At 37.2% G+C, this 17,541-nt stretch overlaps 1 protein-coding gene across 3 annotated transcripts in view; it reads left to right on the top strand.

Annotated features, from left to right (window-relative positions):
* Positions 1-600: 600 nt before the first annotated feature.
* Positions 601-17,541, top strand: part of IMMP2L (inner mitochondrial membrane peptidase subunit 2) — a 420,423-nt gene continuing 403,482 nt past the window's right edge. The window contains exons 1-3 of one of the 3 annotated variants that reach the window (XM_063396686.1): positions 601-654; positions 10,286-10,423; positions 16,987-17,090. In XM_063396686.1, coding sequence (XP_063252756.1) covers positions 10,289-10,423; positions 16,987-17,090 — 239 coding nt within the window. In that variant the 5' untranslated portion in view covers positions 601-654; positions 10,286-10,288. Of the gene's footprint in view, positions 655-1,029; positions 1,153-10,285; positions 10,424-16,986; positions 17,091-17,541 lie in introns of those variants that run through there. The other 2 variants (XM_063396684.1, XM_063396685.1) reach the window with 2 other exon arrangements.

The following is a 17,541-nucleotide window of genomic DNA, read 5'->3' as shown; positions in this document are numbered from 1 at the left end:
TTTGAAGATTGGCCATGACCTGTGAGGAGCCTGAATGGAATGGGAACCGGCCAGCTGAGCTGACTGATGCAGAGAATGGGAAACTCTTGTAACTTTTCCCTGAGGGCAAAGAGCTGATTGCCAGTGCTCTGCCTTCTGATGGTTGACCAGAGAGAACTGCCAGCTGTTTCTATGGGAACAAGGACTCAGCTTCCACTGGGACAGCACCTGCTCCTTCAGATGGCTGCAGTAGTGTGGAAAACTCCGATCGGACTTTGCAATCCTGCTGATGATTTTAATAATGAGCTGATCACTTTAATAAAGAGCTGAATATTAATAAAGGCATATGCCCTGTTCTTTTCACTTGTGTGTTTTAATCTCCACCCTCACTTAAGGAAAACACGGCCACTGCAATGCAGCATCCTCAAGTGTTTGGGGACTCAAACTGTAACTACAGGGGCCAGAAAAGGATCAGGCCAAGCACCCTATTCCGTGCGGGGCCTGTCTCGCTCCGTGCGCGGCACAAGGCGAGCCCGCCAGGCCGCCCGTGCAGCCGCCGCAGCCGCGGCCCCTCAGGGCGGCCCGGGCCGGCCGTGCCGGGAGCACCGCGGGCTCCGCGCCCGCGCGTCACGTGACGCGGCGGCTGCGGCCCGCCCCCCGCGAGCGGAGCAAAGGGTAAGCGGCGGGAGCGGCCGGGAGCCGGGCGGAGCCACGGGGGCCGGGCGGGCCCGGAGAGCCGGGGCGGGGAAGGGGCCGGGGAGCCCGCTGGTGGAGGAGGGAGCGGGGACGGGCGTGAGCGGAGGGGGCTCCACGTGCGGCGGGGGGACAGGGAGGCGCCGCGCGGCGGGCCCCGCCGCCAGCTCGGGCCAGCGCTCGGTGCCGCCTCCGGCCCGCCCCTGCCCCCGCCCCGGCCGGCGCGTCCCCCGGGGCGGGGCCCCGCGGGGCTGGCGGAAGCGCCGTCACGTATGGCGCCCGCTGGTGCCTCCCCGCCGCCGGCCGGGTGTGTCGTTCCTCTCTTCTCCGCCCTTCGGATCGCCGAGATAGCCATTTCCCGTGCGAGGGGGCTGGGTTAAAAAGAACCGTCAGAGCCAATAGCGAGAAGTGCTCTGTGCAGCCTCCGCCTGTCCGAGGCGGCGCGGCAGGCGGTCGTGCCCTGCTGCCGGTGGAAGGCGGGCGAGGGAATGGGCTTGGAAGCGACTCCGGGGTTCTGCTGCCGTTCTTTTGCATCATGTCTGCAACTGGGGCTTGTGCTGTGTACTGCTCTTGGTCCTGGACTGAAAGCAGTTCTTACTTAACCAATTTTTCTGCTTTATGAAACTTCTGTCACATCTTGTATTTGTCCTATGAGGACTGCTGTTAATGGCTGTTCTCTGGTATCCTGATGGAGTGGCTTTCCTGTTATCCTACATCCTGGACATCTGAGAGAGAATTTTTGTTGGAGTTTTTATTTGCTTTTGTTTTGCTTATAATAATATAACTTGTCATAAAGTAGCTGCTTTTCCACAGCTGGTGCTTATCTGTTCAATCTGTTCATAGTTAAATGCTTCTCCGTATAAAGGCTGCAATGCTTGAAGCTGAAGACATTCAGCGAGTTCCTAGACATATGTCCCTGGTGTTCGTACCTTTTTTAGGGCAAATTTTCTTGGAAGTTGGCAAACAGCTTAGATAGAAAAAGTGTAGCTGAACAACAGGTAGACTCTAACCTTGTAAAATCTTTTAATTAGCCAGTATTCCATTATAGAAGTTTTACATTTTTTAAATGTTACCATTGTTGTTCTGTGGAACTCGAATTCCTTGAGCACAGCAAAATACCAGAAAAGATAAAGCTGCTTTACATCTCTCTAAATAACTTTCTTGTACCAGAACTTTTTTATTTTCTTTTTCTCTAAAAGCATATGCCACACATACTTGTTCATTGTTCAGCTAAGAAGAAAAGTAAAATTGTCAACAAAATGTACTAGGAAAACACAACCTCTTGAGAATTTTCAGGTTAAATGAAATAATTTCTCTAGAAAACTTCAGAATTAGACTTGATTTTTTTCAATATGCAGCTTTGTAACTGAACACATATTTATATTGTAAAAAAAATTAACATTTTTAACTACTGTATTTGGAAGATTTTCCAGGAGTCTTTTATTTAATTTACTTTTAAAAGTACAGGTTCTTTTATTTAACTTGTATGTTGTTACCAAAATAAATTTTCTCCTGGAACTGGTGATAAATAACTGTACATATGGTATAGTAGTGGGTGATATCCAGATCCCTGGAAATAATATTTTAAACATGCTAGCAATAATTTTAGGATTCAAATGGTTTTACAGTTACAGTTGTAATTTTGTGGTGAGATCTTTAAAAGTTGACTAGGGTGCCAGCTGTTTCTGGAAATCTGTATCCTTATATTTGTTGGTTTGCTTATTCTTGAGACCCGAGAAACTTACATGGCAGCTGAAGTTTTCACAAATCCCAGACTCAAAATCAGTATGGTGGGGAATGAGGGGGTTCACTAGGTCTGATCTTAACAAGTCCCACAGTGACCTCTAGAGTTCAAGGATAAAACGTGAGTTGTTAAAGGAAATTATTTTTGAAGGCATAATTCGCTGTATTAGTTTATACATTTAGACAGATGTATAAATTCCCCAGACAGTAGACAGTAAGTAGTTGATTCGTTGGGTTTTGCTGCTGGGTTTCTGGGAATGTTCTGTCGAGGAGTCAGTCCCAATTTCCCTGCTTTCAGCAAGAATGCACAAAACTTGTTTTACAGTAGTTGTGGGAGAACTAGTAGTTTTTGTGAAGTATGCTGAAAAATGAAAACACCTTTTAAATAGTAGAAGCATTTTCTATTCTTTCTCTTGGCATCATTTTTTCATATCGTAATAAATATTTTTTTCAGTCATTATTTTGTCCTTGTATACTCAGTGCATACTGGCATGCTGAGAATCTTGTTTCTTCTATTAATTTTTTTGTATTCATTTGACTTTCCATTAGGCTAGAAGAAACTTCCCTGTTCCATATGAAACTTAGTTCTTCTTAATCCAAAAGCAAAACCTTTTAGAAGAATTTGTTTCTGATAATATTAAAGTTTGAGCCTGCATGCTGTTATTCTCAGGCTGTTCATTGAATGTTATCTGAATACTTAAAGTTATATATTTTGGTGAAAACTGAATCTTCCCTTTTTTTGTTGTTGTTTTTGTCTAAGTTTGGTTCTGGATAACCACAACTAACATGACAGTTCTATGGTGCTTGAAACAATGCAGAAAGTTGACTAGATGAATGTACAAATTCGTTGAAATTCAAAGGTTATGCTGTTGTTTACAGTAAATATAATTTACAAATTCAGTAAGTTTCAAGGCAACTCCTCATTTATGCAGTCTACTTGAGAGCAAAACATAGCAGCAGCTGGTAGTTGTTTGCAAAAGACACTTAAAATTAATTTAGACAATTAACTTTAGTTGCAGGCATTGAATCGTTAGGCTGGAAGCAACACAGAACTTTGAGTTGTAAGAAGCTGTATGTGTGTTATGTTGCTCTCTTAAAAGAGTTCCAAAAATTGATGTAATTTAGTGCTTTCCTTTCCCTACAGTATGTATTAATGACATTTAGTTTCTTTGAAGGTGCAGGAATATGAATAAACCCAAATATTGTAACTTCTATGTTAGAAGGGCTGGTACTCTGCCACTTGCCTGTGTGATAGTACTTGGAAGATATTTCATTACATCTGATGTTCTAAGTGCTGAGAAAAAAGTTTGATTTGTAACAATTACTAATTTTTAAAATTGTAATTCCTTTTTTTGGTGCTTGTGTGTATCAAATGGAATCCTGAATAACTTGTCAGGACTGAGGGATGGCTGATTACTTGCCATCCTGAACTAGTTGTTAAATTGATTGCTGAGAGTAACTTTGGTCTACAGCTGTGTTTTCTTCCTGTTTTTCTTATATCTGAAGAGTGAAATGTTTTGTTTGGAAATGCAAGGTTTTCCATTAGGGTAAAATTTGTGTACTTGAAACACAAAATTAATTTCTAAGAATAAGAAATGCAAATTTCTTTTGAGTTACAACCAGCATGTCAACTAAGCCCTTGTACATGACATAGATCCCAATGTCTGGATATAGTAATATTAAAAGAAGAATCAGTTCCACATTAAACTGATTCTTTCCCCCCAGCAATAATTCTGTGACTGATTATATTGATGATTGTTGTGGTTTAAGCTTTTCTATTTGGTTCGTGAGCTGAAAGCTCATTATGGTTGATCTGTTTTTGTCTGCTTCTGGGAACTTCTCTGTATGGTATGGCACTGAGAAGATTAGAAAAATGGATTTTTATTGTTGTTTTTCTTTATTGTGGTATACTGGAAAAAATTCTATGTATTTCTTAGGGCTGGGAGCTATTACATGGAAATTGTAATTGCTTGAATTCAAGCAAAGGCATAATAAATGGTACAAAAGGAGTTGAAACTAACAGAATATACTGCTTTGTATTTGGAATGAGCAAAACATCTGGGTGTCAGAACAAAATGACTAATTTAGAGGAAAGAAAAAAGAACAGCAGAGCATAGTGTGCAGTTGCTGAAACTGCAGACTAGGTTATGATTTGCTCCTTCAGTAACACAGTAGTCATTTCCATAACCTGAGTTATTTCCAAACTCACAATAGAGGGCTGGTCTTTAATGTCTGTATGCTAGGGGATAGAGGGAGAGTAATATGATGGAGGAATAGGATGAGTAAAATCTGTGCAGAATATAAATACATTAATTGAAGAGACATGTTACCACTGTGGTGGAATAATACCACGATAGAGCTGGCTTTATTGAAGGATAAATGAGAGCTCCTCTGGAACCAGATAGGATTTTTAAATGAAAACTTAAATGCACTGATCTGTATTGATTATTTTAACTGAAAACTTACAGACTAGTCTATTTTGATTCTTCTGTGGCATTCATCACCATCATGTCCAAGGCTGTACTTGGATAAATATATGTGAATTAAATCAGCCTACTAAAAACTCTGCATACTTGTACCCTTACAGTAATCACTGTAATATAAAAGTTATGGAAATGTACAACTAAAATGGGAAATGATAGTCCAGCTGCATCACCGTATTTAACTCTGGCCTTGTATCATGAAAGATTGTAGAAAAATAATATGTTAAAAAGATCACACAAATTCTTATACTGAGCAGTATAAGAATTCTGTTAATCATGATTGTTAAGCCAGGTATAACCTCATCTTCAAGTTAGACCAGTCTTAACAACAAAAAGCTTCTGTCCTCAGTTTTATGTTTCATAGGACACAATAAAATTCGGTTTATTCATGTGTTGTGGTGGTTTTTGTTATGAAAGTCTTCTTTGTTTTCAAACCATATATCCTGAATTCTAGTGTGATGCCACTGATTTATGGAAAAATGCATATTTTGATTGACAGACAAGTTGGTTGTTTCAATGGATTCATGAACTATATATCATATAGTTACTAGTTCTTGAACAAGATCAAATAGATCATTTCACACTAATGTAGCAGTCTTGGTGGGGTAGTTGTTTTGAATATAGGTTGTAATTCCCTCCTTCCTGTTCCCTCACATGTCTTGTAGAAGCACATCAGGGGCCATTCTATTTTCTTTGTGGATGACTGCTAATGCCTTGTTTTTACAGCTATTTTTCCTATCATACTTCTGTGGGTAATTTTTAAGTACCTAGGTTTGCAAATACATTGTAACCTGGGGCTTTTTGAATTACTTGATGATTTTCTGCAGGCTGTTTGATAAACAGTGTCTTCTAATGTGCAGGCAAGTGTAAGAAAAAATAAACATTTTATACATAGAGAGCTATCTAAATAGCATCTCTGCTCCATATGTTGTAGTACCCACGAGAGGCTCATTATAATCCCTGGACCTTTTGTGCACCAAATACTTCAGTCCGGATAATGCTGTGCTCCATCTGCCTTAATCTCTGAGCTGCACAATGTGAAATTCTTAATGCTTTGACCTGCTATATGCTAGCATTTTTGATCTTGGATTTTTCTTGTCCACGTTTCCATTTCAAACAAGTTTTCAAGGTTGTTGGTTTGAAGTTTGTCAGTTCTACTGAATTATTCTGTGGTTTTTTTCCCCTAAACCAAGTGTAACTTATGGGTGCTGAAAAGCGCATGCATCTCTATAATATTTTATTCTCTTTTTTTTGTATTTGGTTTTGTTTCTTTTTTTTCTCTCACGTCTTTTTAAATGTTGTGATTTGTTGATCTTATTCAAGGTGTCAAACTGGGCAGAGATCCAGAAATGTGTTAGGGAAATTATTTTTTCAGCAAACAATACTTTGCTTGCCTCACTGACATACACTTAAACCTGTCATCATAAACCAGATGCTGCACAGTATCTCAGAACTTAACTCCAGAAACATGATGCTTTCAAAATCTACAGATGTTTTAGAAAGCTCTAAGAGCAGAATATTATCTTCAGGAGTGATGGCTATCTTAAGTTTTCTTTATAAAAAAACTCCAACCAGAAATTTTTCTTTTAATTTTAAGGGTCATTTTAGTGTCTACCCTTTACCGCCCTTAATTCTCTCTTGTGACTGCAGTAAATGCTTATTATTACTTTTTTCCCCTTGTTTTCTCCTACGACCATCAAAGTATAAAAAAAGGTAACACTGCACATTTTAATCCAGAAGTATTTATCAGTTGAGGTTTATCCATTCCCATGTCCAGTTACTGATTGAAGGTAATGCTGCAAACTGCCTTTCTGCTGCCCATGTTCCAGCTCTTCCCCTGTGGCCGTGCCAGGCAACTTGGAACCCCTCATATGGAAAGAGTGAGGGGTAACTTCCCATTTACTGGCAGTTGGGTGGTGAACTGTTTTGTCAACAGTTGCATGGCAACTCTACATGTTACTTGTCTGTACTTTTTAGAGGGGAAAACTTATGAAACAGACGTGGCAAAAATGTGTGCACTGTTAAGTCAGATACTGACATGTAGTAACTTACCTATGTGTTGAAAATGGTTTGCTGTGTGAAAGAACTTAAGGTGAAAGATGGATTGTTTTTACATAGTTCTTCTCAAATTGTTTGAAATGTGTGTGCAAATGTTTGTTTGCTGTCTTTTGGGGGAAGAAAGGCTTCTACTGACCGGCTTAGTCTGTGTTATGGGGAAAAGCTGTCCTTTGCTGTGGGAGGTGGGGAATTAGGAAAGTTCAGAATGTAGCACATCATTATAAATGAAGGAGTCATCACTTTGGTGTACAGGGAAGATGAAACCAGTGGTTTGATCAGTCACTGAGAGGAGAAAATTCAGGGCAAGTAGAGAAGTCCTTCAGCACATGAGCTGTTGTTGGTTTTGGTGGCTTTGCAAATTGATTGCTTGTAGGAGTGCTGCTGGTGCTTTTCCCTCACGTTCTTTTATCTTGTGCTGTGTAATGCTACATGTGTTCAAACCCACAAAATTAGGACTTTAATTCTCAGCGTTGTCCACAGCTGCTTGATACTGCTGGTGTTGCCTTGTCCAAGTGGAGTACTGAGAATGAAGCATTTTGTCTTAGCAGTTTTAACCTGACTGCTAGTTTCTCTGTCACTATTAATTAGCTTGTACTTCTAGGAAGCATATGGTTGGTCTCCTGTGGATTGTCTGACCAATTACTTCTCTTCAGATTCTAGATTTTCTGTAGATACATGGGGCTTCTGCAAGAAGTTTAGAACAAGATCTGTCCATAGGTTTAGTAGAAAGAATGGGATGAATATTCATGTTTCATTATTAATGAAAAAGAGATTTAACTCTGAGGAATTTTAAGAGAAGTAAAGTTGTTTGATTTCTGAATTTTTAAAAACTATTACTTAATCAGCCATATTGTGATACATGTGTCAGACAATGTCTTCCTGCTCAAGTTACTCTAGAGAACATGGTGAATATATTTGTTGGTAAGGTCTTGAAATGGTATTTTGTGGCTGACATTGCTGTTAGAGTGGAGGAGGTCTGAGATGCCAGACCTCATAGCAGAGAAGTAGAGTTCCAGCCATAAAACTCAAGGCACAAAGTTCAAAGTAAATAGGTTGAGAGAAGAGTATTAAGGTGTAGGCAATGATGTAGTCAGAGGGTAGACAAATCCCTGTTTTTTAGAGATTTTTATTTTTACATGGCATATTTTCCAAAGGTAAAGCTCTGCTGATTGAAGCAATAGTCTCTTTTGGTTGATTGATTCTAATAACAAGTTCTTAAATGATAAGCTGAGAGTAAATCCTTACGGCTTTTGTCTCGAAATGGTGAGGTTTTTGTTCTGTTTCACAAATATTTCAAATTATTTGTAAAAGTGGTTGATACAAATTGTAAATGTTTTCATGAGATGTTTAGAAAGAAAATGACTGAATTATAAACAGTGTGAAAATGTAAACTTATGAGCAAGTTACAGATGATGAAATATTTCCACTTAAAAAAAGAGAATTAAAACCTTTTGAAGGTGAATGTCAGAAGTAATAGTCTTAGAAGACAGATCTTGTCATTGCAAAGCTATTAATATCTATAAAGAATTCTAGTGAAGAATATGCAGATGGCTTACTTTGTAGAACTGAGTTTTCTAAGTTTTATGGGTTTTGAAGTTAAGAAGCTCTTTCTGTGACATACTGAAGGAATACTACCTTCAGTACTATTTTATCAGAATGACATCAGTTTATATTCTGCATACAAATAGTTCATCACTTCCATGTTTCTGAAAATGCAACAAAAAAAAATTATTATATTGTCACAGTGCAAGTCGATGTTAATGCGCTTTGTGGGGGCACAACGTCTTCCCCCAGGGCCCCGAGTGTCCCAGGCAGTCGCCGGCGGGTCAGTGTAGAGAATGTGAGATGGGTTAAGCTTGCAGCTCCAAGGATCATTTATTATGAAACACATAACACTAAACACAACCTAACACAAAAACAGAGCAGAGGCCAAGACCTCGAACAAAGCAGAACAGTGGGTTTAAGGGACTGTTTAGGGGCGGAGTTCAGGGTAGGGATCCAACAGGAAGAGGGGTACGAGGCAGGGATTACAATAAGAAAACAATAAGGAATAAAACCTAAACAACCAATAGGGTGTTGAAGGTTGGGGGATTGGTAGGGAACAGTGTGGAAGAGAGAGCAGCATTAGGGAAGGATTGACAACCAAGTAAGTGGATACAATCTACACAACCCCAACAATACAGGGAAGAGGGAGGGGAGTACAATTTAGGACTAAGCTATTACCTGAGGGGGCTGCAAAACAAACCATTTAACATAAAACACACCACAACATTATATTTTGAAATTTTAAGTACTTTGTAAGAGGATTGATTGAAACTGCATATATTTCTGCTTTTCATTATTTTAATTGAAAAATAACTTTATGTTCTTGAATATAAACACAATACCAGGGATTCATTAGGTGGAAGCAGCAGTTTAAAATGGATTTGCCAATAGGTGCAGGGCAGCATTCCTTATGCTGAAACTGCAGCTATGTAAATTAGGCTTGAGTTTATGCAGCCCTACCTGGATATTCAGCTTGCTTTTCAGAGGTACAATCAAATAGCTGGTGTTTCTTACACGTATTTTCCAAGCATGCTCAGTGGTTCAGGGGTAAATAAATAGATGAGAGATAGTATAATACATGGAGTTGGAATGGAATCATCCCATGTGTCATTACATCAGTCTTAGTCTGCCAACATACTTTTAACTTGTGATGGAGTGGTGAACAAGGAGTCATTGTGTTATGCTCTGTCACTATGATATATGTGACAATTTGAATTGATGTTACGTTTGCATTACCACCTGTGTGGAAATGATGAATTTATGCATATTTGTTTGTGACAGTATTTAATAAAGAAAAGGTGATGTGTTGCAAATAACTTTCCTTTGCTTAACACAGTCCACCTTTGGGGGTGAAAAATTAATAAATATCAGTGTATGGAGAGAAAATTATTTGCAATCCTTCCTTTCTCCAAAATGCATTATTAAATTTTGTCTGGTTGCATTACTTTCCTTCTTGCTTACCTGACTCATTGAGTCATTTTTATCAAGTACTTCTGCTAGCACAGGATCACAAGAAATGTTCAAATTAGCTAAACAATAATTGTGAAGTATCAAGCTCTGTTCTGTAGAATAGACATTTAAAATCTGATGAAGATGACTGGTTTGTTGGTTTGGGTTTTTCTTCTATTCTCATGCGCACAATTTTTTTGTTGTTTTCACTCTGGACATTGTGAGACTAACATATAAAAAAATTGTTCTTAATTGTTCTGCATTGAATTGCTACATGTTGATGTAACTTCAAATTTGTTTTATAACAACTTTTCTCTTTCCTTCATATTTTTCAGATTATGGCACAGGCTCAAGGTTTGGGAAAGAGATACATTAAAGCCTTTTTTAAAGGTTTCTTTGTTGCTGTTCCTGTAACTGTGACTTTCCTGGATAGAGTTGCCTGTGTCGCAAGGGTGGAAGGAGCATCAATGCAGGTATTGCTGGAAATATCTTTTGTCTGTCAGGAAATTGAAAGGTGACTCTCCACTGGTAATAGCAAGGTGAAAAAACATCTTGTTCTCACTTGGTTGTAAGTTATGTTCTAGTATGGAATAGTTTAATTTCTACTTTGTTAAATATTTTGTAATGTGAAAGAAAAAATTTTGAAAACAAAACTTCCTAAAATTCTGGGTCAGTAAAAGGAAAATATATGGAGAAATAGTGATAAATTGTTTTGATATCTTCCTAAACATTTAGAAATATTTGGAGCAATACCTTTTGTCTCTTGGAATTGAATTGATGACTCACAAAGAGGTTTTATTAATTTTTAGTAGCTATATTATAGTAACTGTATGTCAAAGCTGTTTCTTGCTATACTTGTTCTTAGTAATATATACATATGGCACCATTGCAGGGAAGAATACTGGAAGTGGCATGAACCTACCTATTCTTATTGCTTATGTTTATCAGGAAATAAGTATCTGTTCCCTGTTTTTACTTTGGTTATATTTAATGTTTATACAGCATAAGCAAGTAAATGTAAACAAATATTTAACATATTATAATTTAAATATTTATTAACATCTAAATAAATACTCACGAGCATGATTTTGTTTTTACTGTTTATTTGGTCTTGAAAAAGCTGTATTTTAATGTAGATAGAAAATTTCCATATTGTTACTTTGCATTTTAAATCCTATGCACTGCACATTGATATGCATCACCACTGATAAACTATGATGTATTTTGTTCCAATGTTGCAACATTCCAAGTAGCAGAGAGCAAGGATTTGATTCTTGGATGTCAAGCTCTCGTTTCTGATTGTCTTAATAAACTCAGAACCTTGAAGAGGTTTCACAGCAATCAAGACCAGCTGCTGGAGTTTGAATTATGCAGAATTTATACATGGGCTAGAAAAATTAGGCTTGATCCTGCACTTGGCTGATTTATGTTTAATGTTCTAAAAGCATGTGGTGAGGAGGAGGAGATGGCAAGGTGGCATTGTGTCTTTTGTGGCAGTCTGTAATCTGTTTAAACTCTGTCGAGAAACCTCAGCAGACAGCTCTCACATCAAGAACAAGGATGAAAGTAAAATCATCTTACCCACTAATTCTACAATCCAAGGCCAAAAGCTAGGTGTAATGTAGGTTATCTTTGCCCTTTTCATGGATGTTATTCTGAATATCATTGATGAGCAGTGAAATAGAGGAGAATAGAGGGCTTGCAGTTACAGAAATTTGCAATAAAAAGGAGAGGAAGGGAAAACAGTGAAAAACAGTTTTGTTATCTTTTTACTATCTTCAGACAGGAGAAATTCAAATATATAGCACAGCACCCAAAGAAGTACAAAATCAGGCAGATGAGTACAACTCCCCTGTTTTCCATCTTCCCATTTTTTTACTCTTGTAGATCTAGAGGCACATGGAGCATTCAAGATGCAGATTCATGTTGGATTTTCCGGCTTTGGCTTTCTGCCTCTGTTTGTTTCTGTTTTTTGGGCTTTCTTTTTGCTACTAGTGAGTGTGACCTGAGCATTTTAATTTTGAAGTGGTGTTTTTTTTAGCATACTACATTGCCATTCATTGTGTGATCTTTTCTATCTCTGACATAATGTTCTGTTTGACATCCATTATTGCTTAATAGTTTTGCTTCTGTAGCTTGAAAGAAATTTCTTAGATTTCCCACTCCACAAATCTGTTGTGCCTCTCTGGTTAATACCTCAGTTTTATGTTTTCTTTGAAGTCAGTCCCAAGTGTTTGAGAGTGCTCTGGTATTGTTTTGGAGTGTTGCTTCTTTACTCACTTGAAGAGCATGTAGTTGACTGTGGTTCAGCCATGGAAGATTTGAAAAACACTACAGTTATTTGCTTAGATTTATTCAACTTGACAAAGGGAAAGCAATGTATATTCACTGGATTATTAAAATTGAAGCTTTTCCCTTGCTGTATCTTCTAACTAAATATTCCCTCTGGTGATTGAAAAATGAATAGTTTGAAAGCTGACATTTGTAATTTTACTGATACCTCCGTGTCTGTAAAACTCTGTTTTTTTTCTGAAATAGAACTGAAACAGAGATTTGTTTTAAACTTCTATGCATATGGCCATTTTCCAGATAGAAAAAAAAACCTTACTGCTTTTAATAAGATACTGATTTCCTTGCCAAGATTTATTAGACATCTAAGCAAGTCTGACAGGGACACAATTATAAGAAATATATCCCTCTCTTAAGAGTAGCTTGAAGGAGTACTGGTCATGTTGCAATTCTGTCTGTGTTCTTTGAAGAGTGATCTATTCAAACTATGTTGTTTGGAGAGTGATCTGTGTCAAATATATCTGAAAGCCATAGGTATGAGGAAGACTGAAGTTCAGTCAGATTGTATCCTTCAATCACATGCTTCCTTATTGTCTCAATTTGATGTCACGGTAAGATTCCCAATAATTTGTTTGTAATAGATCTCCAAAATGCCTAGCTGGCATTGTGTACTCATAATTCTGGCTCCTGCTGAGCCTGAAATTAAAAGTTTTGACAAGAAGCAAGAAATAAATTTCTCTGTGTCATGCTTGCTCTCCTACTCTTGTTCTCTGCTGTGCGCTCTCTCTCCCCCTACACTTTCTTCTTTTGTTCTGGACAAGCCTTACTGCTGCTTCATAGTTACTGACAATGGGAACATTTTTGGACACCCTGGCAAGCATATGAATAAAGCTTCTAATGAAAATACAAATTTTCTGACCCAATCAGTTAAGACAGACTTCATGCATTCTGTTGTCTCAAGCTGATTTTGTATTTTTTCAGCGCTTTCAGCCACCATAATTTCACTTGTGCTGACTTTAGTGTATATGTGTATTAACTCTAAGCTATAGGGAATAACAGTGAATTATGACAGTTTATAATTTTAACAGTTTTAATAGTTTTGTTACCTTCTCTTTTATTTCCAAATTTGCTGTGTTTTTTAATCATCACATGAGGTAGTTTTGTTGCTTGGGATTTTAGATTGATGTGCTCATCTAGCATTCTAATAGTGGGTTTCAAGTGAGTTGAAATCTGTTTAAAACGTTAAATCTAAGTGACACAAATAACCGGTAATAAGATTTCTTAATTACCTGTTGTGCATTTTTTTGGTGTAACTTGTAGTGTGGGCTGCGTACTTTTAAATGTTTGTTGTCACATGGACATCTTGACATTGATTTATGTTATTTTTATTGAATTTCATTGCTTGTCTGGTACTATGATCTCTTCATACATAAAGATGTGGAAAAGGAATCCCTCATGGCTACATAAATTTGTAAATTCATTAAATCACATGGATTATTTTCAGGTGGGATAGAAAATGACAGTGTATGTGCAGCTTTAAATGCAAGTTCTATTCCAAACAGTTCAATACCAAGGATTATAGGAAGTGGCCTGACCAGTGATCTCTGACGAAGCACTTGTGTTTTTGCAGCAAACATTATTGAATGTTCTATTCCATTATGCATAATAGCAGTTGTAATTATTCTGTGGCAGTTCCTCCTAACTTTATTATTAGGATTACTGTACCTAAGCCTGTAAGCTCATGTGAATATTCTTTGTGTTCCCCAAGCTACAAGCAAATAAGTTGTGACCTTCACTAGCAGCATAACAACTATCAAGTTAATCATTATTTATAGCAAAAGGGCATGTTTTACCCTCCTACTTATGGAACCTCGTGTCCTATGAGGCTTCATCATATGGCTGGGGATCTCAATTTGCATGCTTTTAGCATTAGATTAGTTAGTAATTGGAAAGAGTAATGTTTTGTGGCTTCTGCACCACAGTTTAAATTAAGACCTGTGTGCCTCATTTGTAGCAGGCTTTTATGCCAAAAACTTGAGCTGAGAAGTTATAATGCTTCAGACTAGAAGGAAGAGGCCTCTGTGTCATTCTGTTTCTTATGAAAAGCATTTGTGATGCTATTTGTTGACTCCTTCTGCAGAAGCTGTATTTTGATTTTGCTAGACCTGAAACCTTACTATGAGTTAAAATGTCATGAGGAATAAGTTATATTGTTTCTATACTTGTTTGTTGTGGAATCTCAGTTTGTATTACTTACAATAGAGACAGACTTGCTGAAGGATTTAACCTTTTTTTTTTTTAATGAAAAAGTGATTGTTGATGTAAATGAATAGTTGTCTCCTAGTTTTCCTTCAGTTTCTTCCAACAAAATAGTATTATTGTCTGCACATTTGTCAGGTTTTTTTTGTAAGAGAGAAGAAAGAAGCCTACACCGCTGTATTTTTCTCAAACACAATTCTAATGTATAATGAGTTGGATATCCGCTCTGTATGTCAGAATGAGGTGAGGTATTGTTAAAATGCAAGTAGAGGGCTTTAAGTTAAAAAAGATTATGCAATATCTAATTGTATTAAAATTTTAAGGTATTTCCTTTGTTTAAAAGCAGAAAAAATAGGAATCAACCGGGGTTACAACTAGGGCAATACTGTAACTACCTGGTGTATTTCTCTGTCAGATGTAGTTGATGTAAGTTTACTTATCAAGTTTACAAGAAGTGTGTGAACCCTCAATTAGATCTTTTCTATGTATCAGCTGTGAGATACATTATCTTTTGGAACAATGTTTTAAGGTTTCTATTTGTTTCATCCTTCTCTTTTGGCCTTTTAAGGCAGATATCTTTGAGTACTAAGGAGTTTACTTTGTGAGAATATGTCATATGAATGATTCCTGCTTCATAAGATTGGCCCCTTCTTTATACTTAGTAGTGTTGTAAACTTCTGGGCCCTGTGTACCTACATTTGGTAAAGTGAGTATGACTGAATTATTTGTGAATTAGTATGTAAGTCACTTGTATGTAAATATTTGATCCTTTGGTGGAAAATGCTGTAAAGGTGATAAATAATTCTGGAAATCCTGATTAAAAACTACTAATGAAATAACTGCCAACTAGTTCCTGGTTTTCATTTATCTGGTTCTTGCAGTGCATTGAGTCTAGTAAAAAAAACAGCAATGAGTATTAATATATTTATAGCTTAGACTTGGACCGTATCTCTCTGGGTGTTAGCGATCTGCTTTGATCCCGATTTACCTAACTAGAAATTTGCCTGTAACAAAAATGTAACAAGCCTCATTTGCTCTTTAACTAAACATATGACATCATATTCCTCCCCTTCTCCCTACCATGTTTATTCTTTTGACCTATCACATTACCTATTATTCATGTGAATTACACCTACTGAGGACCCTACCACAACTTCCTCTTGCACCTTGAAAAAATAATTTTTCACAAATCCTACTTGAAGTGGGATGTCTTTGTCAACCAATCTGTTTAAAAATGATGAATGAAGAAACTGTAGTACAGAGAAATCAGCACTTATTGCTTTTGAAGTTAAAAATGAATACTGATTAATCATTTTATTTGAGAGCAAAGTTTACTGAATAACAAGAGAATGAAATTTGACACTGTGTAATTACTAGGGTCGAGAAAAGTTAATTTCAGTCCCCCTGTTGGCTTACTTATCGAAGGTACCATCAGTTTGGAAATGGGAATATCAGCAGTGAAAGTCCAGTGGTTTACGTGATGGTTCCAGTTACATTGTAAGTGCCTCTTCTATAACAACAGCAACAAATTTTTTAGCTGATATTGCAGTTATCATACAAAGGAGGAGTAGCCTAGTTTCAGCACTATGTGCTTTATTGCACACATCACCTAACTCTAGAATCCACATTAGCAGTTATCTCTTGGCCAACTTGGGAGATACTGATATTGTATTTGGAGACTCTGAAAAATCTTTCTGAGAAAAAAACTATTAGAAAACTTCAGTCTGGAATACTCTTGAATAATTTCTGTCTAGTAAAAGGAGCCTCTGTTTTAAAGTAAGCCTTGCAAACATAAAGACAGTACTGTGATGGTCTTCTTCCTTCCTGTGTCCTTTCCCAAGAGTTAACTCAGAGCAAGCATTGATCAGGTATCCTGGTTTGTATTATGTCACACAAAATAATTTTGTGGGATTTGATGTACCTCCTAATTCTGTGTTAATTACTTGGTTATTTTCATTCATGCCTTTTTGTGTCCTGTTATGGAAGTCCTACACTTATTGCCAGTGTCAATGTGTGCTGTAGGTATAGGGTTTGTTTTTCCCCTTTGCAAAGAATGCTGAGATTAGTATTATTACAAGTACATATTTCATTTTTAGTGCTTTTATGAATAGTAAGATGCCTACAGAAAGCTTGTTTGCTTGTTTGGTTTTTTTCCTGGGTATTAGTGTACGTGGGTCTCCTTTGATTTGAATATTAAATGATAAGCAGTAACAGCAATCCCTTCTTTTCATCAGGCTTGCCCTAAGTGTGTATCCTATGTAATCTGATTTGCATGCATTGAAAGATGTGAACTAGAGTTTGTTATAAATTAATGTGTATTCCAAATGTATTTCCTGTAATACAACAGATTCTTGGTCTCATACAGTAAGTGGGTATGTTTCTTCCAATTTTAATGGGTTTCATCTGTTGATGGAAAGAGAATTAGGTGGAAGATCGATTAAGGAAATTTAGATCTAAATGTAGATCTATTTTTCTCCCCTTCTCTCAGCCTTCTTTGAATCCTGGGGGAAGACAAGCATCTGATGTAGTACTGTTAAACCACTGGAGCATTAGAAATTATGATGTACAGCGTGGGGACATCGTGTCACTGGTGTAAGTAATTTTGCATACATTTCAGTACATGCTTATGTAGATATTGAACCATCAGTGTTTCATTTACAATAATGTAGGTATATACATGAGCAAGGAACATAACATTTTTAATAATGCATTATTGTTATTTCTGTTGTCTGTTCTCAAAAGTCAGATGTTCAAAGAATGCATAACCAAGTTTTTACTTGAAAGGAATGTAATGCAAGATACCATGTGATACAGTGTGTATGTGTGCCAAAACTATCAAGAACTAAGAGTTGTGAGATAGAAATAGATAAAACATGATGTGGCTGAAAGGAGTATAGTTTAATTTGCTTGGCTATGTACTTATGAAAAAAATATTCCTTATCAACTAATACTGTGTGTTTTTCTTCCTGGTGAAGTATGACTACTGAATAAAATTTTGGGTAAGATCACAAAAATTCAACCACCTCCATAAAGGACAAATGGA

Source organism: Prinia subflava, chromosome 4 (genome assembly GCF_021018805.1).
Source record: "Prinia subflava isolate CZ2003 ecotype Zambia chromosome 4, Cam_Psub_1.2, whole genome shotgun sequence".
NCBI lineage: Eukaryota > Metazoa > Chordata > Aves > Passeriformes > Cisticolidae > Prinia > Prinia subflava.
Note: the sequence above shows the minus strand (reverse complement) of the source record. Positions and strands in the feature narration are given on the sequence as shown.